We start from the raw sequence: 26,569 nt of genomic DNA, 5'->3' as shown, positions 1-26,569 counted from the left end.
TAATTTCTCGGTTATTTTTCTCGACCAGGAAATTATTACGAACTTAACAAGTAATTGATAATGACACTTGTTTACCTGAAATGTGCTCTGCGAGTTCAAAATACCTATATTTTAACTAACAAGACCATCTAAACTGAGATTTTGCCAAAGTAACATTTAATATTTTTAAATTTATTGTAAATATAATATGTTGCTTTTCAAGACTGGGTGTTATTAATTGTAAAAGTTTTGCATTAGAAATACAAAAAAAGTATAAAACCAGTATAGTAGATAAACTGAACTTCATTAATGGATAAACTTTGGTAACCCACTAAAACAGGTATGTACATACACATAATAATAATACCTTTGTTCTACATTGTTCGGTGAACAGAGAGACATTCAGTTAAATCCAGAATCTTCTCAGATTGTCGTCGGTTTACTTTAGGTTAATATATCTGGCAAATTCATTCCTTTGTTGCTAACAAAATAGAAATCAAATTGTTGTAGTCAGAAATTTATCATAATATACAGGCTGTCCCAACGAGTTGAAAAAGTCTATTATATTTGAAAAAGTTCAAATATAATAGACTTAAATTTTACCTTTAAATGGTAAAATTTAGAAAAAAATTATATAGGACATTGATAGATACTAATCTAGTCCATCGCCTAAAATTATGTTCAACTATACAGCGTGTCTCAAAAATAAGTTACAATACAAATTTGTGTTTTTTTTTTAATGAAATACCACATGTTTCTTAGCGTTTTTCCTATAAGGTTATAACATTTTTTTAGTGTGTTGCATTTCTAAGATAAAAAAATGAAGGCGTTTGTTAAAAGTTCAATACCTTAAAAAAATTAAATGGAACACCCTATTTATTGTTTCTACATTTAAAAGATTATTAAATTGTCTTTCTAAAATTATTTACTTTTAGGTGTTTATAATCAATAACTAAAAAGATATTTAACGTTAAACATAAAAAAATTATTACTATTGTTTCAGTAGCCAAAAAGTGCACAGTTGCACAAGAGATGGAAGAAATATCACTTAATAATCACATTTGTGTTAAACTGAATCCATTATTCTCTCTATTTACAATAAAATAATTCAAATTTCAGTATTTATAACGACTTTTACAATCTCTGGATAAATCAACGGATAAGTAATCCGTGGTGGAATTACTATAGTATCAACAATGCTCAGATATTGATAGGCATTGTTGCTACAATTAATTGAATGTTAAGTATCTTTTCATTTATCAATTCTAGACATTAAAAGTTTATTTTTTTATATACACAATTTGTCAATCTACTTATTAGATGCAAAAATAAAAAATAGGGTGTTCCATTTAAATTTTTTAAGTTATTTAACTTTTAACAAATTTCTTATATTTATTAATCTCTACAAATGCAAAACACTAAAAAATTGCTACAGCTTTAAATTCTGTACTTTCTTCTTTGCAGAAGTAAGAAAAAATTTGTTCTAGCTGTCTTAGTTTTTGTGTAATAATTTTTTTAAAAGTGCATATTTTCGTCAAAAAAATCGTGTTATTTTTAAAACTAGGCGAAATCGACTAATAAGAGTTTAGCGTAAAAACATTGTTTTAAAAGGCTACATCCAAAAATCCCAAGAAACATACGGTGTTTCATTTAAAAAAAAAACACAAGTTTTTATGGTAACTTATTTTTGGGACATGCTGAATGATTGAAAATAATATCCATTAATGTCTTGTATATTTTGATTTTAAATTTTACTATTTAATGGTCACTAATGGACTTTTTCAACTTGCTGGGACATCTTTATACTCGTACAAGCCCCCCGCAAAAAAGTAAAATTTTATTTGAAAAAATATCTCAAAACTGTTTCTTCGATAATTTCAATGTTTTCACCACGTGATGGAACAACTGCAATAAATTATTATCAACAAAAATATTGGTACCGAGGGTCTCATGCGTTCTGATCATTTATGAGGAAGTTAAAATACATATTACGATACATATAAACATATTATTTATTAAGCAATCTACTTTTGCAAAAATTAAAATAAAATAATGAACAACTAAGCCGATATTTGAGTTGATTTCAGGTCTTATGGTCTATAGATGTCTGGTCTAGAATCAGTCGCAAACATCGATAAATGATAAATGTGAGCCGCTACTTCTCTCCAGAAGTTTTATTTTTACGACGGAAGTGACACTGTGACCTATCACATCTCAACTTTACAAAAATAAAGAAAATATTTTAAGCCCCATTTGTAGTCTCGAAGCCTGAAGTGCTATGATCTATGAGGCCATTAGTTTTAAAACTTTAACTATTATGTTCGATGTTACAAATCTTTATTTCACGTTTCCCCTCTTACTTATCGACGTTTGGTCTAACTTTTATCATTGTTGGCCACCCTAACACAAATTGATGTGTTTTACTGTTTGTAGATATTGGAAATATGGGGTGTGTAGATAGTTTAAAGACAAGAAATAACGTTATTATTTTAACCCAAGTATTAATTTTAAGTATTAATATTACAAAAAAAATCAATTCCATCTCATTTTGCATTCAAGAGAAAACGTTAGATCAGTAACTGATACATAATCGTGGTTAGACTTTCTGAATAATAATATCTAGTAACCAGCGTTTAAAAATCATCCGTTCTCACACATTTTTGCTAAAATATACTGTTATTAAAAAACTTGATGCGATATAAATTATGTATTTTCTCTTGATTCAGGTGAATATACAGCAAAGTTGTTATTATGTCAAATATGAAGATAAACATGGAAAGTGCTTTAAAGTATAGATTCTGCGAACAATTTTTAATTTTTTTTAATCATAAATTCAGTAATACCCCTTTATAGGGATTTAGAACACCAAGGTTTTGAAATGTTTGTTTTCCCTTGTTAAATTTATTTATTAACCCCTAGAGAATTAATTAAGCCCCGACTTTCCATTCGAAAATAAATAGCTTTTTGATTTTTTTTAAAGTTCGTTACAATTATATCCGTTAAATTTTTGCTTATCCCGAAAATAGATTTCAAAATATTACAAAAAAATCTCCATTTATCACTGCAATTCCGACTGATGCTTACTTTATTTTGCGAAACTTCCAAGTTATGAAAATTCTGGAACGTCTAATAAAGCAAGATTACGAAAAAATTCTTTTCAAGTCACCACATCTATGCGTTATTTATTCTCTAAGAAAAAAAGAGAATAGAGTTTCACCTTTAGGCGAAATTTAAAATTCAAAGTAGATACATCGTTCCACTTCCCTTAAGACAGTGTGAATTAAAATATTTGCATTCATTTCCATTACACCCTGTCTGTGCCGAAGAAAATTGCCGAGGAAATCCTAATAACACCTTTACAAAGCAGTTATTAAAGCAACTGTTAAATTATTGATTTTTGATGCTTAGAGGATTAGTTTGTAAGGAATATTTTAGTCTTCATGATAATATATACAGGAAATTTCTAACTTATCAGGTTGAAGGCAAGTCGGGCAATTAATGGTTTGGAACTGACAGCAAACAATTTTTCATTTTATTCTTAGTCCATAGTAATCAAAAAACTGTACTTCTTTTTTTTTGTAAGCCGCAACTGGATTTTTTGTCTTCAGATGGGGCTCATTAATTGTGTTTTATAACAGCCAAGAGAAAAAGTAATGGCATTTGAAAAAAGATAATTTTAGAAACTACAATACACCATCCCTACGAACACATCATTTTACAGTTTTTGTCACAATAATTTTGCATAAGTTTCATTCCATATTTACGATTTATGTTTCAACAGTTGTTTTATATGAGTTTATACGAAATAAAGTTGGTAACATTGAATAACGTAAACACAGAGAATAATATTTTATATGAAACTAGTCGATTTTAATACCTAAATAAATGATTATGACAAAAAATCTGAATTATTGATGATTGATTCAAGTGACGGTTATGCCAGCCCTCGGCAATAGATGACAATTGATTATAAAAATGGGACGTTTAAATTTGATATTCATTGTTACCAAATTAAGATTTCTAATTATTTGTACCCTGAAACAAGTCAGTTTTTAACAGGGCCGGATTACTTACTTTCTTTTTGTCTAAAATACTTTTTTAATAGTTTTTGATGTAGTTGTTATTAAAGTCAAGTATTTTAAGAAATTTAAAAATGCCAGGTGGTTATTAACAAGCTATTATTAAATAAAGCTGATTTTTTTAATAATAGCTTGGTAAAACTTTACCACTACTTTAATTTTAAATACGGCCCTGTTTTATTCTAGTGGGTGCAGCAACACTTGCAAAGGAACGTGCCATTTATGGAGGGTTAAAAATTCAAGCAATTGTTTGGTTAATCCCTTATAATATGTCATAAAATTTAGTAGGTCTTAGAAAACGATTTTACTTTATCCTAAACAATTTTCTTCTAAATACAAAGAAGTGCAGAATTTTGGCCTGCGAAGAGGGGTTTCGACGTATTATGTTTCGCAGTGAGAAAAATAAAAGTACCTGACTCAGTTTTCAAGTATTTCAGGATGTATTTTAACTAAATAATACCTACTTCATGATGTGAATAATGAAAAACAATATTTATTAGAAACGTTAAGCACAAAAAAAGTTACATTGATAAAAATGTGGAAAATTTAACGAGAAAACTGCAACTTGCATGGCTTTGAATACTTGGAATTTCACGGTTTTAAAGATTTTATAGAGGAGTTCCCGCGCCAATAGAATACTGAAAGCGTTTCTGATTAAATTGTCGTGTGCTTACTTATTAACAAATTAAAGCGTAATAAGTCACTTAGATTTACAATTCAATGAGATTTACTGAATCGTTATTGAATCTGTTATTTTCGTTCATTTATCACCATGAACTGGTAGTTGGATCTGACCAATGGTCATTCATTATAGTTCATTATAGCTGTATTTATAAATTCCGGTCTTCTCCAAAGACATAATTTAGAACTACCACTACCTATACAGGTAGTTAATAATTTGTTGATTTTATACAGGGTGATCAACAAGGACTGTTTGAGTTTGCAACAGAATTTAGAACATTTTCTTCTTCAAATCAACATTTTAAAAATAAGCATTTCCCGAAACAATTGCAATAATACAATAATACTCTACTGTACTGTACTCATGTTTTTAATGGAAATGGTAATTGGTCCATTTAGACAACACAGTATAAATAAATGTTGAAATAAATTACACGTTGCAAGTTACTCATTATCCACATCGATTTTGTAATTTCCCATATTATGCATGGTGTAAACAGTAAACAGGTTGTTCACGTTAAAGATTATTCAGTAGATTAGTTGCAAAAAGGTGCACAGTATCAAATATAAACTGAAACACACAATACCTTTAGTGTATCTTTACTAAAAATGATTGAAAGCTATTAATTTATGTAATTTTGTCAATTCGTAAGTGTCTTATGGAAATAACACAAAAATCGACAAGATTCTCGCAGTGCGGTGTCAAATCATCGAAATTCAATTTATATACTGAGTTTATGTCATCCATTTTTTATGTAAATTCACTTTTTATGTAAAACAAGATCACGGAATCCTGACATGTTTGTACAGGATGAACCGTTTGACGTGATATTAGAATAACCTGACCAAAAGACCATAAATCACCCTTGTTCATATTTCATATCAAAACCTTCCATTTCTGGAATATAAAATTTTCGTCGGCTACCCACTTCAAAAAATCTCCATCTAAAAGATAAAGAATTTCCTGACTTGACGTATATTTGCTTAAAATAAGTTTTTGATGTTTATCCTAAGAGCATCTTTTAGTATTCCTTGATTCTATAATCACTAAATACGAGCAGGTAATAGAAAAAAAAACGTTGTGGAACACACAAGTGCACTTCTTCGTTATAAATTTTTGAGGTGTTCGTGTTTGTGAATAACTAAAGTGGTGGTGGTATCGATTAACTGTAATTCACTTATCTTAAGCTACGACATTCTTATTGCGTCTTATTAGGCGTCTTTGAAAACAAGGGAGAAGGGCGCTTCAAAATATTTACGGTAATGACAAAAGAAATTGTGTTGTACTTGGAAGAAGACGTACAAATAAGCACTAAACCATTGAAAGTAAGCTGTTTTATCTTGTTAACAAATTCCACCGTCGTTTGCAGACATGTCTTTAGTAATTAGAAGATTAACGTTACCACTTGAACGTTATTGTCGTTCTGAATGCTAATATACGGAATTGAAAAATGGCATTTTAAAACTGTTCCTTGCATTTTCTTTTATACAGGGTGCGCCAGAACTCGCGCCCCAGAGAAAAATTTCAAGTAAGATAAGATGCCAGGAACATGAAAAATATGTTTAAAAAATTCTAACTGTCAAAATTTTTTTGACATTTGACATTTTTCATGTCTAATGACACTGATGATATTGTATATGTTTTTTTATAATTATTTAGTAAAGGTACAAAAATTTTGCCAATAAAAGCCACAAATAACATTAAACAAAGTTACAATTTAGTATACAGCTTCCTTGTATCCTCTTCTAATAGCCTGTAGCAAAAAAACTTGGAAAAGTATTTTTCCAACAGAAGTAAATAGAGTCAAAGTGCAAAATTTAAACTCTCATAACTTTGAAATTTTTATAGATAGAATTTATTTTACATTTTTTCCATGTTCTTAGTATCTTACCTTACGTGGTATTTTTCTCTGGGGCGCGAGTTCTGGCGTACCTTGTATCAACAGATTGTACTTTTTCATTATAATCATCAAAGATAAACTTTCAAATTACATACCTAATTAGAGAAATTTCTTAGAATTTGCTTAAGATAATATTTAGTATTTTGTGACCAAAAATATTCTAGTCAAATATTTTTCAGTGTTAAAACAGTGGCGTCGTGAATGTAAATAATCGTCGTCGATTGACAGTAATAAAAAGTTTACGCAATGTCGAAAAAAATGGCCGTTGGGGGAGCGACAAGTCCGCCCTCCAATGGAATCTGAATACTTTGGTTTGAAACCTTGATAAATTTTTGTACACAAAAATTTACTTTGTGTTTTTTGAGTTGTATAATAACTTTTTTTGTTGATTGTAATTTTTTCTAAGAACTAGATCAAAACATCAAAAATTATAACATTTCATGAAATATAATTTTATTTATTAAAAAAAAAGTAAATATTTACATTTGGGTTAAATAGTTATTATTATTTCTTCTATACTTCGAATTAAGAACACAAGGATTAATTTTATTCTCTATTAATGAGTTCTCTATTAATTTTTTGCTTTGAAAAAACCTCTTGGGAAATCTGTTCAAAGTTGTTTTGGTTGAAGCTTTTAAAAACTGACTTCTTCTTGCAATTCATAATCTTTTGGAGAAGTGTACCTCCAAGCATTACAATAACGTACTGTAACTTCAGACCATCTTGGGTTTTTGAGAGAGTAATTATAAATTTGCTCAAGTAAAAACACAGCCCTTGGTTCTAAGTCCTTTGCATCTGACTCAATTTACACTACACAATGTTTACCTTTATTGTAATTGTCATTTTTTTCTTTTATTTTCTTTTTTTCAAGTTTATTTTCGTACAGCTTATTCAACTTTTGAAATCTTATATTTGCTTCCTGTAACTTTTTTTCTAAATTTTGAATTTTATCTAGTAAGACAAATTGCGTCTGGAACATTTTTTACATCAAAATCACTTTTAAATCGCTTTGTTGATCAAAATCAAATCGAAATCGACTTGAAATTAAATAATTTTTGTCAAATGAGAATAGAGATTGGGAGACACGGCGCAGGCGTCTCTAACGGCTTATTACGTTCTGAAATAATGGAAGTGGTAGAGATTATCTGAAAACGAGTAATTCTTTTGTAATTCAACAGCAAGGATGGAACTGCATTTGGTAAAAAAATTTTGTTTATACCGGGTGTCCCATGAGTAATAATGAGCCTGAATTTTTTTTTTGAAGCAATCAATCAACATTACATTTCATAGATAACGTGGATATTAAAATATTTCGTTTTAATTAGTTAAACATAGTAATCGTATTTTTATTTCTGACAAATTTCTATCAGTCAAAATGACTTTACTCCTGTTTTAGGAAGTCCGTCTATTTGGATATCGCGCTGGATAGAAACGTGCAGTCTGCGAAGCGTTTTTCAAATATTCTTCATAAATGAGAATCTTGTTGGTCTTTTCGACAACATTCTAGTAATTCTCACCAAATTCTCCAAGGTTTGACATTTTATAAATTAAAGATGAAGTGCTGTTTGGTCACTAAAAAAAACTAAATATTTTAATATCCACGTTATCTTTGAAATGTAATTTTGGTTTTTTAAAAAAAATTGTCAGGCTCATTATTACTCGTGGGACACCCTGTATAATAGCTCGTTATTTCAAAAAGTTTTCCAGAAATCACGGAATTTGGGGGTATATTGCCGATGTACCAAATATTCTCTTAATCCATTTGTTTTTTTGATTTCTACTTTTTGGAAACCAATGTAAAGTAACATCTTCTTTCTTCTCTTTCCATAGTTTAGAACACAGCAACTTCAGATATCTGGCATTTTAAGAATTATAATGTAATGTCTGAAACAATGATAAACGAATTCGATTTCCGAAGAAATTTTGAACTAGATTAACCATATTAACACTACAAGTGTTTTTAATCGGGTACCAGCTGATCTGGTTCAAAATCGAGAGAACTTTAAATATTTGTTATCAGTAGATTTATTAGAGCTATAACTTTGGTTAATAATTTTTAGTTCTTTTGTCGTGAAACATTTCAAATCAATACTTTTATTTCTTACACGTAAATTATGCGTCGTCCCTGAGCGCATCTTTCAACATTGATAATTGTCACTTGATTCCATATTTTTAAAGTAACATGTTTTTTGCTTTTCATTGGTTACATGAAAAAGTTGTAACTTGCAAATTTATACGTTTAAAAAAGGAAATACTTTTTATCGTTAACAGTCTTGCTAGAAGGAAGAATTCCTTAAGAGATTTTAGTCTATTTAGATAACACCCTATATACAAACCTCGAAAATTTTTTGTTGCAATTCTGTCATTTATCTTTTGGTTTTAAATTTTTCTGAATAGAATCCAATTGTAACATAGATTCTTTTTTTACACAGGAACCAAATATTTGTGTCCTATTTCACCTTCAAAAACGTACTGAATTGAGTTAGAAAATTAACAAAGTTTAAAGCGAAATATTAATTTGAAGAAGCTGCATACTTAAATTAAAATCTACATTAAATAATGTTTACGATTCATATTTTGTTAAAAACAATTTACAAATTTTTAAATGTGTCATATCCAAACTTTCTTGTTTCTAATTCTTTATTTATTAAAAATGGCATGTAAATAATATAGCCAGTAAAAGGAGACGTCAAAATTGCACAACAATAGTTGGAAAAAGCACCAAGCAATCCAATTTAAATGGGATAAAAGAATGTAACAGCTTCTATATCTAGTTGAGTGTAATAAAAGTGACCGCAAAGCGAATAACGTATGCATGAAAGTGTGTTGCAGTTCAGTTGCAAAAACCAGCTGTAAATATGTGCATCTCGAAGATAATAACAAGAATTCTCTGAAACTGCAACTGCAGTGGCTCGAAATGCATCAGCAATAAAACCGATTTGAGTTGTGCATTACGTGACTTACCTACAACAATATAGCCATCACTTGTCACGTTCAAGGAATTGCCGTATTGATTCGCTTCAGCGGGTAACACCTCCACCGTGGTATTATAGAACTTATCAGAAGGATGCTCCGCGTTACCGCTCCTGAAGAAGAATCTGAAACGACGACGAGGATTTGCTACAGCGTTAATTCCCCATTTTGCAAAACACCCTCTTACCTTTTTATCCAGATTGGGCTGGTGAATTTAAATATGAGTTGGTCCCCCGGGGACGGAAGGAGTCCCCAGAAGAACGTTTCGCCTAAATACGCCCGCTCCAACGTGTACTGTTTGTAATGCTTTATTCCTGAGATGACTTCCGCATCAGGGTTGCTGTGAGGAAAGAAAAGAGCCACTTTACCGAACTGTTTGTCCTAAAAAAAAGGCTGCTTTAGAAAGATAAAAGCCGAAATTTCAGCTTTAATTTAATTCATTGTAACGAAGCGGCGGCTTTTGTTCGCACGCAAACATCTTAAAAATGACGCTTTTTGGGCTCAAATTACTTCATGAATGTAAGCGACGATCAACAGAGCGTGTGGTATACCTACCTTAAGCTTCTGAACTTTTCCCTTGAGGGAGGAATGTGTTCCAATATGTTGGAAGAGGGAGGGTTTGTAGTGCACCCACATTTTGGCCTTATCCCGCTTACAGTTCTGCAACCAAGCATGAAGAAATTCTGATGAAAATGCAAGTTGAGATATTACGAGCAATTTTCTTTATTTACTTTCAGTGTTGTCTCATAATTGCTCTTGCAACACATGCGGTTTTTCATTTCGTTCCACAGCGGTGTCGCATTTTGTCTATTCATTCAAATATAATAAGAATTCTTCAGTTCCGTTTTGTATGATTTATTTTTACAATGAAATAAAGAGCAGGTTTTGTTCAAGACATTATTTAAATTCTTATTTTCGATTTCAAAAAAGGGCATCATGCGCTCTAATACCCATCATGCACTTTATTTTCCATCAATTTTAGTTTTTAAGTAAAGAAAATAAACAGCGTAAACAAAGGCAATTGTGGACCGAAATAACTCGCTCGGGTTTACATAAGAAATCAATAAAAATGATCTTTTGTGAACTTTACGTTATGAATTCTTATAAATCAAATATTAAAAGCTTTATGCAAGACTTGAGTCATGCAAATCGTACATGGAAATTGTGAAAAGCTAAATATTTTTCATTTCAAAGAGAAAAATAAAATTTCGTTAGTTTATTCTCAATAATGAAAAATAGAAAACTATAGCAAATGTGCAAAATGCTCTCCTTGTAAGAGAGCGTTTTGTTAGGGTAATCCGGAATTATCAACAACCAATTTCTTATTAAAACATTAGTTGGTGTTTACTACTAAATAAAAAAGATTATTTTATAGCCATTAAGACAACAAGAGTTTTAAACTATCCAGGTGTCCCAGCGAGTTGAAAAAGTCCATTAGTGACCTTTTAATGGTAAAATTAAAAAAAAAATTTGGTATACGACATTAATAGATACACCTAAAATTAGTTTCGACCATACAGCTTGTCCCAAAAATAAGTTACGATACAAACTTGTGTTCTTTTAAATGAAACACCGTATGTTTCTTTGCATTTTTGGATGTAGCCTTTTAAAACAATGTTTTTACGCTAAACTTTTATTAGTCGATTTCCCTTAGTTTTAGAAAGAAATAAGACGGTTTATTTGACGAAAACATCCACTTTTTAAAAATTTATTACACAAAAACTAAGACAGCTGTAACAATTTTTTCTTACTTCTGCAAAGAAGAAAGTACAGAATATAAAGCTGTTGCAATTTTTTAGTGTTTTGCATTTGTAAAGATTAATAAAATAACAAGTTTGTTAAAAGTTAAATAACTTAAAAAATTTAAATGAAACACCCTAATTTTTATTTTTGTATCTAATAGATTGATAAATTGTCTATCTGAAAAAATAAACTTTTAATGTCTAGAATTGATAAAATAAATAGATATTTAACATTCAATACCTATCAATATCTGAGCATTGTTGATACTATGGCAATCATAGTAATTCCACCACGGATCACTTATCCATTGATTATTTATCAAAAGATTGTAAAAGTCAATATAAATACTAAAATTCGAATTATTTTATTGTAAAAATAAAGAATAATGGATTCAGTTTAACACAAATGTGATTATTAACTGATATTTCTTCCATCTTTTGTGCAACTGTGAACTTTTTGGCTACTGAAACAATAGTAACTATTTTTTTTTAATGGTTAACGTTAAATATCTTCTTAGTTATTGATTAAAAACACCTGAAAATAAATAATTTTAGAAAGACAATTTAATAATCTTTTAAATACAAAAAGAATAAATAGGGTGTTCCATTTTTTTTTTAAGTTATTGAACTTTTAACAAACGCCTTATTTTTTTTATCTTTGCAAATGCAACACACTAAAAAAATGTTACAATCTTATAGCTTGTATGTACCTTCTTCTTTGCGGTAGTAAAAAAAAATTTCTAGCTGTCTTAGTTTTTGTGTAATAATAATTTTTAAAAATGCATGTTTTTGTTACAAAAATCGTCTTATATAGTTTTAAAACTAAGCAAAATCGACCTATAAAAGTAGCTTAAAAACATTGTCATAAAAATCTACATCCAAAAACGCTAAGAATCATATGCTGTTTCAATTAAAAAAACACAAGTTTGTATTGTAACTTATTTTTGAGACACCCTGTATAGTTAAAAATAATTTTATTTTAATTTTACCAGTTAAAGATCACTAATAGACTTTTTCAACTCTCTGGGACACACTTGTGGGGGCAGAGTGAATTGCGCTCAGTTTTAGAAACAAGTATAATAAGGCTAATAAGGGTCGCTAATCCTTAAGGAGAACTGCGCTCAGTAGCATCACAACGGGGGCCACCCATGGGCTGGTGCTTCGAACTTTTAGGGAGCACTTCATAGGGTGCACTTTTTAATGACCTAATGCCGCCGGCACATTATTTTCTGGAATGCGAGTTCTGAAATACCCTGTATTAAAAGGTATGTTTTAATTTAAAAAAATATATTGGAAGAGAAGCAAATAGATCGATCGACTTTTGTGAAATGTGTATCTTATTAAGTTTGACTAATTTTTTTTAAAACCCTGTTATGTAATGTACACCTATACATATTTGTGTTCAGTAAATGTAAATAATAACCTATTTCGTTTTTGTTTATTTCAATTAGCAAAGTACATTTTTGCAACTGGTTCATCCCTATTTTCATTAGCCTGGGAACTTAATTTTTAATAATTTAATTTTTTACATCACGCTGAGACATATCGACCGATCTGAGCGCAGTTTACATAGGGATTAACGCAACGCAGGTAAGTAAAAATTTTCTGAGCGCAGTCCACTGTAGGGATTAAAATGCCGTATTTGAAGTGAGCGCAGATCACCGACACTCAACTTGTGTTGTCTTCAAAATTTTATCCAACACTAATATTGAAATAGAAATTTTACTAAATACAGCATAGAAACAGTATAACATATTAGTGTTAGAAAAAAACAATTTAATTATTCGTCTTTTCTGGAGGAAATAATTATTGAAAAAAAATCTAAGGGATATACAAGCTCTTATAACCCTGTTATGAATTTTAAGTGAAAATTTGGAACAAAAATAGGATTTGTGTTGTTGTTTATTATTTACTTGTACTTCTGTGAAACTTTACTTGTACACATAGGCAGGTAAAGGATTTTGTAAGAATTTCTTAGAAATCGTTAACATTTCTGACGCAGCACAAGGCTACTTAGAGCTTCAAAAGTAAAATAAATTCTACATTAGCAAAATTAGATGTTTTTTAATTTGTAGGAATGATTTTAACAAGTAATCCATTAAAGCCAATTTATTCAAATAAATTAGGTACACGAAATGGCTACCCAAAAGCAAATATTTAAACCAAAAAGAGATAATGCCGAGCGACACAGACCCAGTTGACCATGGTCGACAAAAGACCAAACAGCGACATAAAACCATACTGAAAACTGAAATAGAAATTCTCAGATCAGTCGCCCTATACCAAACAGTGATGGATAAAATTGATGATACTTTAGCACAGCTGCATTTAAGTCCAAATAAAATGGTAAGTGGTATTTACGTTATCATAGGTACGTAGTATTATGTCCGCTTTCATTTTTGTCTGAAGGGTTTTAATTTTAAAGAGTTCATTTTCGTGAAAATACAGACCATGTTATCTTTCAACTTTTTGCGTTTTTATATTCACCTTCACCTAAATTAAATTAGTTAACTCTTGATTATTCGTATTGTTATTAATTTTTGTAGGGTCCAACACCTATCTGTCTCCCTTGTCCAAACTCACTTCCGAAGAATGACCTTCGAGAATATCTCGAGATATTTAAGAAACATATTTTATACGGAGAAAAAATTGAGATCGTAGCGGTCAATTCAGCTTTCACTACAGGAGAAGGTAAGTAATAAAGTGCTATATAAAAAATACTGATTTGCTAAAATATTCTAAATGCTAGTAGGAATGCTAAATATTAAAATAAGATTTGCTATGTGCTATGTGTAAAAAAATGAAACAAATCTTTATCTTTTAAGGCATTAAGCACCCAAAATCACTCACTGAAGAATCCGATTTCTACTTGTCCTGGGCAAGAATTTAATTTATTTACCTATTGGTATTTATTATTATTAAGTATAGTGACACTTCATTACTAAACAAGTACAATTTTTTGTATTGTTATTGCAACAAAAACACATCAAAACATTATAACGTTTAGTATTTTTACTTTGCATTTAGTTTAATAACTAAGCGTTTACTTTTTTTCCCGTAGACATATCATGTTGCTCGTGGATTGTGAAGTTTAAACATTCTTTAGAAAGAGAAGAAAGAAATGGAGTTGGTCTATGGGATTATTTTTTTAATAGGATCGAGAATAACCGACCATTGAATATCCAAAAGTTTGATTTAGCGTTTTATGACGCAAATCATGGTCGTATACACTTCAACATGCAATGCGATTGTTCACGACCGTGGAAAGATTAAGTAATTTTTACATAAGTTGATTTTTAGCTAAATATTTTTTACGTCCAATTACTTTTGTTAAAGTGTCTCAGGATGTTAGTTTCTCCTCAAAATTTATTGTTTTGTGAATAAAAAAATAACAAAACTGACCACTTTTTCATTTATTTTTTAGATATGTTGGGGACAAATAATCAATATTTACTGTAATAAAACATACCCCAGACAACAGTTTGAAAAAAACTTTGTAGACGAGCAAAAAAACTATTGGTTTCAACAAGAAGAAAAACTTAAATTTCAATATCATTTTATGCAATATAATGTCATTCATAGAAATTCGCAGTGTGTTTAGAAACAAATTTATTAAACAGGCGTAGGATTTTGATTTGTTCCCAATTAAGAAAAAAAATCCTAAATAAATATTATGGTGATTTTTGAAAGGCTGTATCTCAGTGAAAATGGTCGTGTTTAGATTAAAAAAAAACATTATAAAGCTTCAGGTTTCTAGTTTGAGATTTTTAGACGAAAATTTTTTTTGAGCTACGGTTATCACATTCCTAAGAAATAACGCGAGAAAAAAATATTTCTGGAGAAATATTTTTTAGTTAAATCAATGCATGGATCGGATAGCTTGTTTACTCAGCTTTAATTTGCTTTTTTATATTCTCTTTACTTCAATTTTTCGCTGAGATATCAGACTGAAAAAAGATCCTTGTATCTTTGATCATCGAAATCTCAGCAACCAATGGCCGTACAGAGAATAGTAAATGAGTAGTTTCAAAAACTGGAATACATTTCCTACAAGATACTTTTACGATTTTTTGAAAAAAAAATCACTCTAAACATTGATTTAAAGAAAAATAACTGTTTTCGGTGTTTTATTAAATCTACCGCATATTCACAAATATTGATGGGAAATCCAATGTTTCCAGTGTTTTTTACAGCTTTGTACACCCAATAGCCCTGTAAATTTTTAAATCGTTTTCTTGGACCGATTGAGCAAAGTTTTACAAACGAATTAAAAAACAAGTGTACATATTGTTTTTAAACATTGTGTAATCTTCATCAAAATGAAAAAAACAATTTTTTTCAATTTTCTTCACAATTAAATAAAAAAAAAATGTATTAAAATAAACTACACAAAACTATACATGTTACGAAATAAGTCACTAATAACCAGTAGAATTTCTTATTTTTAAATGAGTCACCTCAACGACATCCATACTTTATTGTTTTACGTGAAAAGCCCTTAAAGTTGCTTTAGTGTCGCATCCATTTTTTATGAATGAATAATAAAAGCCAGAAGGAAAAAAATTGACCTCAGAAAGTGCAATAAAGTGGACAGTTAATTCAAGAGAAATTTAAATTTATGGGAAGGTAAATTAGAAAAAGCTAAACTACTAAAAGAAAGAATTCAAAAACTCCAGAGATCTGATTTGTCTTGGGTGCTTTTAGTTGCTGTTTGACTAATGTCACATTATCGTTTTATCTTCCGACAGTGAATTCAAGCACGATAGGCCGTTTTTTGTACGACAGAACAGTTTTTTATTTTGTAATTTACATAATTTCGAACGAAAACTGCATACCTAATTCATGTTATGGCCAAATGGAAAATTTGTCAGAAATTACTTAATTATAATTACATACATGATATAGCAGATGAAATACATAATTCATCATTTTCAATGATTAATATTAAACTAACTATTATTAGAGTTAGTTACGACTCGCCGATTAAATAAAATTAAATTCATAACAGCAACGTTTTAAATGTAGCATTTATCAACGTCAAAAATAGTGCAGTGCTACATTTAATTAGCGTAGTTGTTGCAGATTTTCTCTAATAATAAATCATACCGACACGAAGTCTGTTTAACAGAAAATTCAATCCAATATCACTAATTAACCTATCTGACAGTATGTCCAAAAAAGCGTGTTTAAAAATTTAAACTCCACTCAAGCTTGTCATTTGTGCACATTCATTATCGAGTGTAAACTACAAGTACATGTCACTGTATCAGTTAATTAAATTTCGTGGCAAACAATAAACCCCCAACTTGTGTTGGCAGTAGATATTTTTCAAAATTCGTTACGAGATTTCACAGTTTTGCTTTTGTGCGTGATATCTGCTCTGCGGACATTGGGGTAAATTAATGGAGTCACCGGAAGCGCTGTTTTCTTATTGTAAGCGTCACGGTGATGCATTAGTTTACTTTTTTTGGCCGATTTATTTTCTATTTTAATGTTTTACAAGATCAAACAGAAAATAAATGGTGTTAAAGAAAATGACAAAGTTTTGAAAGTAAGTTTGCACTTTGTCTCAAGTGCATTACTGAATTCATTGCATACATTATTAAGTCACTCTTATAAAAATGCAAAATATTTGTGTAATTGGCAAATTTTACCATAGGTTCAAAAATAAGTGAGAAAAGTTACGTACTGTTTTTTATAAACAATTTGCTATGCTTTGAAGACGGACTCAAAAGGCGACAGTTTTCCTTTTTGTTTTAAATTTTTAATGAAAATGTGTAAACGGCTTGAAAACAAAATAAAATATTGGTATAAAATTTGAAAAAAACGTAAAAATCTTGTTTTCCTCAGTTCTTTTTTTGTATTGTTTTTGAGTGTATGTGTCTACCACCAATTTATTTTCTAGTTACTTGATATTTACGGATAAAAAATGCAAATTTTTCTATCTATTTTAAATTGAAAAAAAAAGATAGAAATTTTAATTCGATTTACACTGGCTCTTAATTGGTGAGAAGATTTGAGAAATTATGAGGAAGATCGCCCAAAAAATATCGTAATTAAAAAAAATCTCAGTAAATCAAACATAAAATAAATGGTGTTAAAGAAAATGACAAAGTTTTGAAAGTAAGTTTGCATAATTATGTTAATTTAATGTTTTCCAACACTTACACTGTTCTTGTCCCAGTTGCACACCTTGGTGAAAATGAGATGATCCAAAAGCCAGTCGACTGGTTTATCGTTGTAGAACATCTGAAAAAACTGGATAAGCCACGGAAGTTCCGCACTTTTGAACATCTTCCCTGCAACGAAACAACCGTTATTAGTCATTAATTAGTTTTCCATAAAAATATTACATAAATAATACATATCAATCAAAAGTAAATAAATAATTAAAAAAATCACAAACATTGATAGAAAGATTTCTAAAATGTTTGCTTTAACTTAAATTCCGCTAGTAACGTTAAAAAAGTAGTTTTTCGCAATCTACAGTAAAAAAGAGATTTGTTTTATCGTATAGTAAACCTAATTGGTATTTACAAAATTTTGTATTTACATTATGTATTTTTAGTATACACAGTGGAACAAAAATATTTGCAAAGACGATAAACGTTCTCTACAACCAAAGTAGAAAATTTTAGAAAAGAAGATGAAGGTTATTCCTATCCCCAGACCCCAAAACAATGTAGATTTTTACTTATTTTGGTACTCAAAGTTACAAGAGCTCTTTTACACAAAGATTTAAGTATTAAATGTAAATTTATGTGACTATAAAAATAAAAAAATAAAAATAATAATCCCGATAAACATTGTTTTCCCATTTTTCTCTGAGCATATTATTAATTCATTTCTCTTTTTTATAAATTTCAAAACCACGTCATTTCATGTTTCAATTAAATTCAATTAAATGGTTTAGACTACCTAGTTTAGTATCGTTTATTTGAGTCACCTCAACGACATCCATATTTTATTGTTTTAGGTGAAAAGGCCTTAAAGTTGCTTTAGTGTCGCATCCATTTTTTATGAATGAATAATAAAAGCCAGAAGGAAAAAAATTGACCTCAGAAAGTGCAATAAAGTGGACAGTAAAGTTTCCTCTCCTTCATTTCATATTCTTTACAAAACTCACCAATAAAACCAAGCTGGCAAAAATCCAAGACGAACCACGGTTCCTTTCTGGCGATTTTTTCGATGGCAAATTTTTTCATTTCGGTAACGTAATTGGGTTTGGCGAGGATATCGTCTTCTAGTTGCAGATAAAACGTTCCTGAAAGATCATAAGTATTTTTTTAGATGTCACCTCACGTCTCAGACTGACCTTTAGGCTGCGAGTAAGACATGAGGAAGGCGAAATCCAAGTTTTGCTTAGATCTCCACCTAACTCGTTCCGGGGGATCCCCCAACGTGATCCGCAACTTATCTAAATTCGGGTAGTAGGCCGGAGACGGCGAGAGCACTTCGATTAGACCGGAATCCACCTGCATTGGAAACCTGCAAAGATGAATTCTGAATTAGAACAAACTCGCAACCAATATCGAGCTCCAATATACGTAATGGGATTTAGAATGACGAGGCATCGTTTCCATCAAAGTTTAATTGAAAAATCTAAACTGAAAGCTATTCTACTTCACTTAAATTTCACAAGAAAAGCTTAGATTAAAAAGGAAATATGTGTATGAGTACATATTGGATGATATTGGATTACACATAGTGTTTTGGGTGAAATTAATTCAATTATTTAGAGAAATTGAAAACGCGATCTTAACTATGCGAATGTCGAGACCACCGAGATGAAGCTTTAGAACCCATTACACATTTTTTTCAGGCGTAAACATAATTATGTGATTCAAATTAAGTTTAAAACCATTTATATTACCCTCATTACCTTTATTACGTTCTTTATAGCTAAGATAAAAAAGATCTTAATTGGAAAAGATTTTTGCTTTTGTTAAAACCTAATATATCAAGTTTTCATAAATTTTAACAAGCCATTTTTATATTACATTAGTTGATGAATTTTTAACAAGAATCTTTTTAATTGGGTCTGAAAAAGCATTTTCATGTCTTTCACGCGTAGCATACGTTACGAAGCAGCAAAAATATTACATCCTCTTTGTAACTGTCTACAGATACACTTCCTGTTTTTCCTAACAGATTTTCGTGTTGGGTACGATGTTGAATTACTTCCAGTTGTGAAGTGTGTTTTAAATTCTTATTTGTAAAGAGTGTTAAAATGAAAAATGGTTAACAGCTACACTCTTTTTCTCTTTTAAATAGAGGAAAATGATATAAACAAGGTTTTCAAAAACGCGTAAATCGTATATAAACTTAAATCTTAAGTAAAGTTATCTCTTTAAAAAATAACAAAACTAGCAAAAACAGCCAAAAAAATGAATCCCTTTTAAAACTTTTATACAAACGCGTAATAAAACGAAAAGGCATCGATATAGATTATTTTTCTAAAGAAATTAAATTATTATCGACTTGTTTTTTCTCCGGCTAAAATTCTGTTTCTATACAGTCTGTATATTACAGTTGCCAAAAAAGTCATATGAAGGCAACCATTCCAAATTGTTTGTCAATTTGGTAACACATTTGAATTAATTAATCATTAAGGTAATCATTATCCTTGACTATCTTTTATTAATTTATTATCACCGCTTTAGAAAACTTGTAAATATTTGAGTAAGATAAATTAACTTTGAAACTACTGATCCAAAAAACGTTTGAGATTTATGTTTATGTAAATTAAATTGGATACGTGCCTGCCATTAACGTCAACATAAGAAAATGTTTTTCAGAAATTATTTTAATAAGCCATTCATATTGTGTATTGAAGACAATAAACATTCAAGAAGCGTCTTTAGACTTTGTCTGCTGCTACTGATTATGTCTTGACGTGACGGTAAATAAATGAAAGATCCACGACTGACGAATATCAAATAAATTAATGATTGTTTTAAAACAAGTTACAAGTAGACCAAAAAATCAATACAACATACATTTTTTAATTAGAAATATTTTAATTAACAATTTTCAATAAATGTTTTGATGAAATAAAATCAACATAAAAGGAATTTCAATAAAGCTCCGTTCCTATTTATTTGACCACTCTTATTTCTTTATTAAAAGAAGCCGAACTCTAATAAAACTCCATTTTTCCTTATAAACATGTGGTTGTCTAATAAGAAATTCTTACCTCATTTCAATTTCTTTAGCGACTTGAAGAACGTATTCTAAATCAGTCTGCAACAAAAAAAATACATTAAAAAATGAATTTCATCAAGAAAGGCTTTTCTTATATGAGCACAAATTTGTACAAAACCCTCAACAAAACCAGAAATGTCGTTTACCTTTATTGACAGTTTACCCCAGATGAACATCTAAAAAGTTGCTGATGAGTTTTTTCAAAGCTGAAGGATCAAGTTTTACGTTCTTGGGTAAAGAAAACCGGAGAAAAACAGTGAATTTCATAGAAATATAATTAAATTAAACAGTATCACTTCATTTTGCAATTCTAATTGCAAGAAAATTAGACGTAGAGGATAACAAAGTTGTTATAATTGGTTTAATTAGTATTCAGGTCGTCTTCTTATAGGTGTGCATTTATCAGTTATTTATGTAATCACATTTTCTGAGTAAAATAATAATTTCTGACGCGTAAAAAAGAATAATTCCTTCAAGAATCTGCAAAAAACAACTCAAGTGTAGTAATTTCTCTTTCGTATTATTTCAGAATAATGCGACTAAACTGCGTTAAATTATGTCTAGAACCGTTTCATTTCACTGCCATTGTTATTACAGTGAACTTAAGAATAAAGCTTGTATTTTAGTGATTAAGCAACGTCATTTCCACTGGTTAATTTTTCGTAACAAAGCGTAAAAAAGCCCAACTTAAGAATCAGTGATGGAAGAAAAATAATCCGGTCAAAAAAAACCAACTTAATAAAACTTTATTATCACTAATGGCGCAGTATGAAATTTTGTCGACTTAATTTAAAAACTTAAATTGGCAAATTTGCAGATCACGAACAAAAATTAATAAAATCGGAAAGAATTTTAATTTGGAAGCTAGAAGTTTCATTAAATTAGAAGCACAGAGACTAGAGGAAATTGATGAATCCAATTTCATGCTCCAATAGGGTTAGTGTACGAAAATTTTCAACTACACAATCTGACAGTTTCGAAATTGATTTTAATCGAAATAAATGTTAAAATAACGAGTGGTAGTAATTTTTTTTAATAGTTTGTTTTTGAATCCCAATAAGATATAAGTGAAAACGCCCTGTACATTGGCTGAACGTTAAATGATTTGACACATTTCAATTATCTGCTTTTTTAATTGAAACACGTCGGGGCCCCTCCTGTTATATCACTTCAGTTCTATTTATATCGTTCGACCAGGTTTCGATGATTAATGAAATGAAATTTTGATCAACCCGCTTGAGGGATTTAATGGCTTTTTATGTACGAATTCCACGAAGAGTAAACCTTTGGGTTTTATCATATGGTTGATATTATTCCGTCTAATTTTAATCCAACCCTCTTTAAAAATTTAATCGCATGAATAAATTACGCTTTGACACGCAGTACGCGTTGGTAAAGTTTTCAAGTTTTCGGTGAAATTCGATGTTAATTATAAGGGCGGGTCTGACATTTTAATACCAAAGTAGTTCACTTTGTCCCAAGTGCATTACTGAATTCATTGCATACATTATTAAGTCACTCTTATAAAAATGCAAAATATTTGTGTAGTTAGACAAATTTTACCATAGGTTCAAAAATAAAGTGAGAAACAATTACGGGTTTTTTTAAACAGTTGCTATTTATTCTATGCTTTGGAGACGGACTCGAAAGACCACAGTTTTTCTTTGTGTTTCAGATGATTAAAAATTTTTGAAAATGTGTGAACGACTTTAAAAAAATTAGTATATAAGATTTGTAAAAAAACCGTAAAAACCTTGTTTTTCCCAGTTCTTTTTTGGTATTGTTTTTAAGTGTATGTGTCTACCACCAATTTATTTTCTAGTTACTTAATCTAAAATCATATTAAAACAAGGAAAACATTTTGACACCTTTTGTAAAACGTGATATTTGCGGATAAAAAAATGCAAATTTTTCTATCTATTTTGAAAATTGAAAAAAAAGAGAAATTATAATTCGATTTACAATGGCTCTTAATCGGTGAGGACAGGCAGCATACAATGAAATTTGTGAAATTATGAGGAAGATCGTCCAAAAAATATAGTAATTAAGAACAAATCTCAGTAGTAAATATTTTTTTCACATTACATTGCCTGGTCGAATATATCACGTGGTACGATGATATTAAATTCGTAAAATTGGAGCAGAACAGCAGTACATTTACCTCATTCTTCGAAATCTTCAGCTTATTTTCACTCATCATACCATTAGTATACACAGCACATAATTACAAAATAATTTATACATATGCATATTGTTGAATACAGTTCCAAACTCTCCAAACTGAGTAAAATGTACCTAGTTGTACTTATTTTTATTTGCAGGGGTTCATTTAAAACTCTTGAACCCTTTGCGATTAGGGAATAATTTTTTTGCATTCGATAACTAAAGGTTCAAAGAGTTTTTTGGTCAAAATTTTCATTTGCAAGGGTTCATTCAAAACATTACAGCTCCTGAACCTTTTGCGATATATGAATATTTTTTGGCATTTGATAAACAAAGGTTCGAAAAGTTTTCTAGAATTTTCAAAATTCTCAACTGTCAAATTGCAAAGCTATAACAGCTATAACACTGTTTTTTGACCTTATTTTTTACGGCAATCGAAAGCACATCCATTTGTAGGACTTTTATCAACATGTTCTATACCCATCTCTTACAGTTTTTGAAATAATTACAAAAAAAGTGTTTTTGCTTTTTATTTTTATAGTTAATCACGTAGGCTTTGGAAAATGATCAATACATATTATAGATTTAGTCTACACAACACACATCCGAATTTACGAAGAATTGAGGCAAAGGATTGAGGCGGCATTTAATAATCTTCAACCAAATGAAATAATGAAAGCCACTCAAACAGTTCACCATCAAGTTTTCGACTGTTTGAAAATGGTAAACATATCGAACATCTGTATTAATTATGGCATTTTCAAAATTATACTAGCCTTGCATTTTGACAATTGACAATTTCGAAAATTCTAGAAAACTCTTCGAACCTTTGTTTTTCGAATGCAAAAAAAAATTATTCGCTTATCGCAAAGGGTTTAAGAGCTGTGATGTTTTGAATAAACCCCTGCAAATGAAAATTATGACTATAAAATTGACATATGTCAAAAACTATGACAGATAAGTACTAACAACAAGGTGCATTTTACTCAGTTTAAAGAGGAGAATTCAAAAATGCAAAAAATAAGTGGTTACCATTTAAAATTCCAAAGTTAGCGCCAATTTCTCGTAGTCCCGGAAGTTCAGATATTTTGAAAATAATTTAGGTTGTGTACAAAATTTTAAATTTCTATCTGCATTAGAAGTTAAAACGTTTCTGATGTAGGCTCTAAATGAATCACCTTGTATAATTTTAAACAATTTATGCATGTGTGTTTCTGCTTTTAAAGTATAAATCAGTACCAAAATCTAAGTAGGTCCACGATATTTTTTGAATTTTTAAACAAGTTTGAAAATTGCCTTCATTGAAATAAATATAATTTCGTGTCTCTTACAGGCAAGCTCAACGAGCTAGAACTGCATTTCTATTTAGAGATAGCTCCATTTCTATTTCCTGATTCATGCAACCATCTCCTTTTCAGAGATGACCGGTCCAACACAATGGCGGTGGTGTGCAAATACAGTGAAATAAATGATCTGTCTCGCCAGCAATCCAGCATTTTCACAATGAATTTAGTCTTGAATCGTCAATTGGTCCTTCACAATTCCCATTATTATCGGGTTGCAAACTTGAAATCAAACCAATTAAGTTCGTGAATTGATTCGTTAAAACTTGCTTCAGTTTCCTGTCATTGAAACTTGCCAAATCCTTAACAGGCGAAGTGAAAATAATCAACGAAAACGAAATTCGTGGTTAGTGTTTTTCCTGCTATTGTTGTCGAGGTTTCGTAATGAATGTTAATTCGCATCAGCGTGACAAACCGACTTGCTAAGCGCAAAACAAATTAAAGAAATAGATCTAATAAAGCTGCAACCTTGACCAGCGTTAGCACACTTGAGTTCTAAATCTATCGGTTGAATCAAAGTAATGTCTGTTATTTCACTAGCAAGTGCTTTGAAAAGTATTGAAGTATTCAGAAGGAAATGTGCCACTTTCCAGCTTAAGCTCGAAACGTAATAAAGCACTGGAGGATGAATAAAATATGAATAAATTTGTTGTTGCGTTTAACGCATGTATCACGATAACTGAAAAATCTAATATAAACCAAATAAAAGACGTGCAAACGTAAACATACGCCTGGATTTGAAATGTAAATTTCGTGCTGAAGCTCGTTTGGGACTATTGGAATAAATTTTACCTTGTCATTTTGTGTCGGCGAAAACAAAGTTATTTCATGATGTGGAAAATGACGTTCCGTTACGAGATCTTAAAGAAAAATGCCTCTTTTCATCCTACATCAATAAAGATGTTGACAACACTGAATAAAATTAATTAAATCCATTTAAAAAAGACACCCTTTATTATTATTTTTATCATGATTTGTCGTCTGTGTGCATATTGCACATCCACCAACTGAAGAAAAAAATTTAGGCAATTCCTATTTAAAAATCGTAACAAAAATGATCCGTTATAACTATGAGTTGCATGTAAGACATCTTACATCATTCATGCGAGTTTTTGTAAAAAACAAGAGATAAATTTGAACATTTCGGCGTTGCATAATACCCATGCCATAGCCATCACCTCACTGGCAACTGCTTTTTTCGAAGTGTAATAGGTCAAAAACATTTGATTTCTGTGTAAAGGAAGAAAATCTGTGTTACAACTGAGCCTTACTGACAAATTTTAAGCCACAAATCTCCACTTTTTTTCATGCAGAAAAAACATTGGGAAAAGTGACAGATGGCTGTGGCACGACTTATATTTACATTTACACACTGTGTCCCCGGATAAGTGCATTATGCCTTAGATAATAAAAAAAAATAGTTTTCTGTAAAGGGCCTTTTATGTGGCAAATATAACAAAAAGTTATTAAGAAAAGTTGTTTAGAATCAATATCTAGGCCCCTATACCAAATTGGAAGGCTGAACCTAAAAAAGGAAGAAACAAACCAAAAAAAAATTAACTTTCACAAGAGTCGTTTCATCTATTCAGGAACACGATGTATACAGGGTGCGCCAGAACTCGCAAACCAGAGAAAATTTAAGTAAGATAAGATACCAGGAATATGAAAAAAATGTTTTAATTCTATCTATCAAAAAATTTTGACACTTATTTTTTGAAATTTGACATTTTTTATGTCTATTTAATGATACTGATGATCTTGTATATGTTTTTTTTTACAATTATTTAGTAAAGGAACAAAAATTTTGCCAATAAAATCCACAAATAACATTGAATTTAGGATACAGCTTCCTCTTTTAATAGCCTATAGCAAAAAACTTGGAAAATTATTTTGCCAACAGAAATAAATAGATTCAAAGTGCAAAATTTAAACCCTCATAACTTCGAAATTTTTATAAATAAAATTTTTTTAAAATTTTTTCCATATTCCTGGTATCTTACCTTATATGGCATTTTTCTCTGGGGCGCGAGTTCTGGCGCATATAAAGTAAGATACCAGGAGCATAGAAATTTTTTTTTTTATCTATCAACATTTAGAAGTTATGAGAGTTTAAATTTTGCACTTTGACTCTATTTATTTCTGTGAGAAAAATAATTTTTCAAGTTTATGTGCTACAGGCTATTAGAAGAAGAAACAAGGAAGCTGTATCCTAAATTGTAACTCCGTTTAATTTTATTTGTGGCTTTTATTGGCTAAATTTTTGTACTTTTTCTAAATAATTAAAAAAAAACACGTACAACATCATCATTACATAGACATAAAAAAATGTCAAATGTCAAAAAAAAATGTAAAAATTTTTTGACAAAATTTTTTTAACATTTTTTCCATGCTCCTGCTATCTTATCTTACTTGAAATGTTTTTCTGAGGCGCGAGTTCTGACGCACTTTGTATAGACAACAGAAAAAAAAGTCTAAAAACGTTTAATTTTTTCCAAACGGTTTGT

At 30.0% G+C, this 26,569-nt stretch overlaps 2 protein-coding genes across 3 annotated transcripts in view; one reads left to right on the top strand and one right to left on the bottom strand.

Moving 5' to 3' along the window:
* The window catches only part of LOC123007955 (alpha-1,3-mannosyl-glycoprotein 4-beta-N-acetylglucosaminyltransferase B), a 77,088-nt gene that overhangs the window by 6,375 nt on the left and 44,144 nt on the right, over positions 1–26,569 (bottom strand). Inside the window, exons 3-9 of the mRNA XM_044403498.1 lie at positions 20,552–20,598; positions 18,671–18,843; positions 18,482–18,619; positions 17,524–17,654; positions 10,169–10,273; positions 9,801–9,994; positions 9,605–9,738 (exon numbers count right to left, since the gene is read on the bottom strand). Of these exons, the coding sequence (XP_044259433.1) occupies positions 9,605–9,738; positions 9,801–9,994; positions 10,169–10,273; positions 17,524–17,654; positions 18,482–18,619; positions 18,671–18,843; positions 20,552–20,598 (922 nt within the window). The remainder of the gene's footprint in view (positions 1–9,604; positions 9,739–9,800; positions 9,995–10,168; positions 10,274–17,523; positions 17,655–18,481; positions 18,620–18,670; positions 18,844–20,551; positions 20,599–26,569) is intronic.
* LOC123007969 lies at positions 13,574–14,756 on the top strand. 2 transcript variants are annotated; one of them, XM_044403531.1, is made up of 4 exons: positions 13,574–13,701; positions 13,902–14,046; positions 14,181–14,260; positions 14,417–14,756. In XM_044403531.1, exons 1-3 carry the CDS (start codon positions 13,648–13,650, stop codon positions 14,243–14,245), a joined length of 264 nt encoding a protein of 87 aa, XP_044259466.1. In that variant the 5' UTR covers positions 13,574–13,647; the 3' UTR covers positions 14,246–14,260; positions 14,417–14,756. The 2 variants fall into 2 exon arrangements, with proteins under 2 accessions (XP_044259466.1, XP_044259458.1); XM_044403523.1 differs by lacking the exon at positions 14,181–14,260.

The sequence above is a fragment of the Tribolium madens genome, unplaced genomic scaffold, assembly GCF_015345945.1.
Source record: "Tribolium madens isolate multiple individuals breed KSU strain unplaced genomic scaffold, Tmad_KSU_1.1 Scaffold_11;HRSCAF=98;Tcas5.2_LG3b, whole genome shotgun sequence".
Taxonomy (NCBI): Eukaryota; Metazoa; Arthropoda; class Insecta; order Coleoptera; family Tenebrionidae; genus Tribolium; species Tribolium madens.
The sequence above is the reverse complement of the archived record's forward strand: the minus strand, read 5'-3'. Positions and strand labels throughout refer to the sequence as shown.

Bases quoted from the DNA above. Each gene is read 5' to 3' on its own strand.
- LOC123007969 (XM_044403523.1), top strand. From the start codon at position 13,648: ATGGATAAAATTGATGATACTTTAGCACAGCTGCATTTAAGTCCAAAT. The intron at 13,702-13,901 runs GTAAGTGGTATT...TAATTTTTGTAG, and splicing joins ATTTAAGTCCAAATAAAATG to GGTCCAACACCTATCTGTCT. The intron at 14,047-14,416 runs GTAAGTAATAAA...TTTTTCCCGTAG, and splicing joins AGCTTTCACTACAGGAGAAG to ACATATCATGTTGCTCGTGG.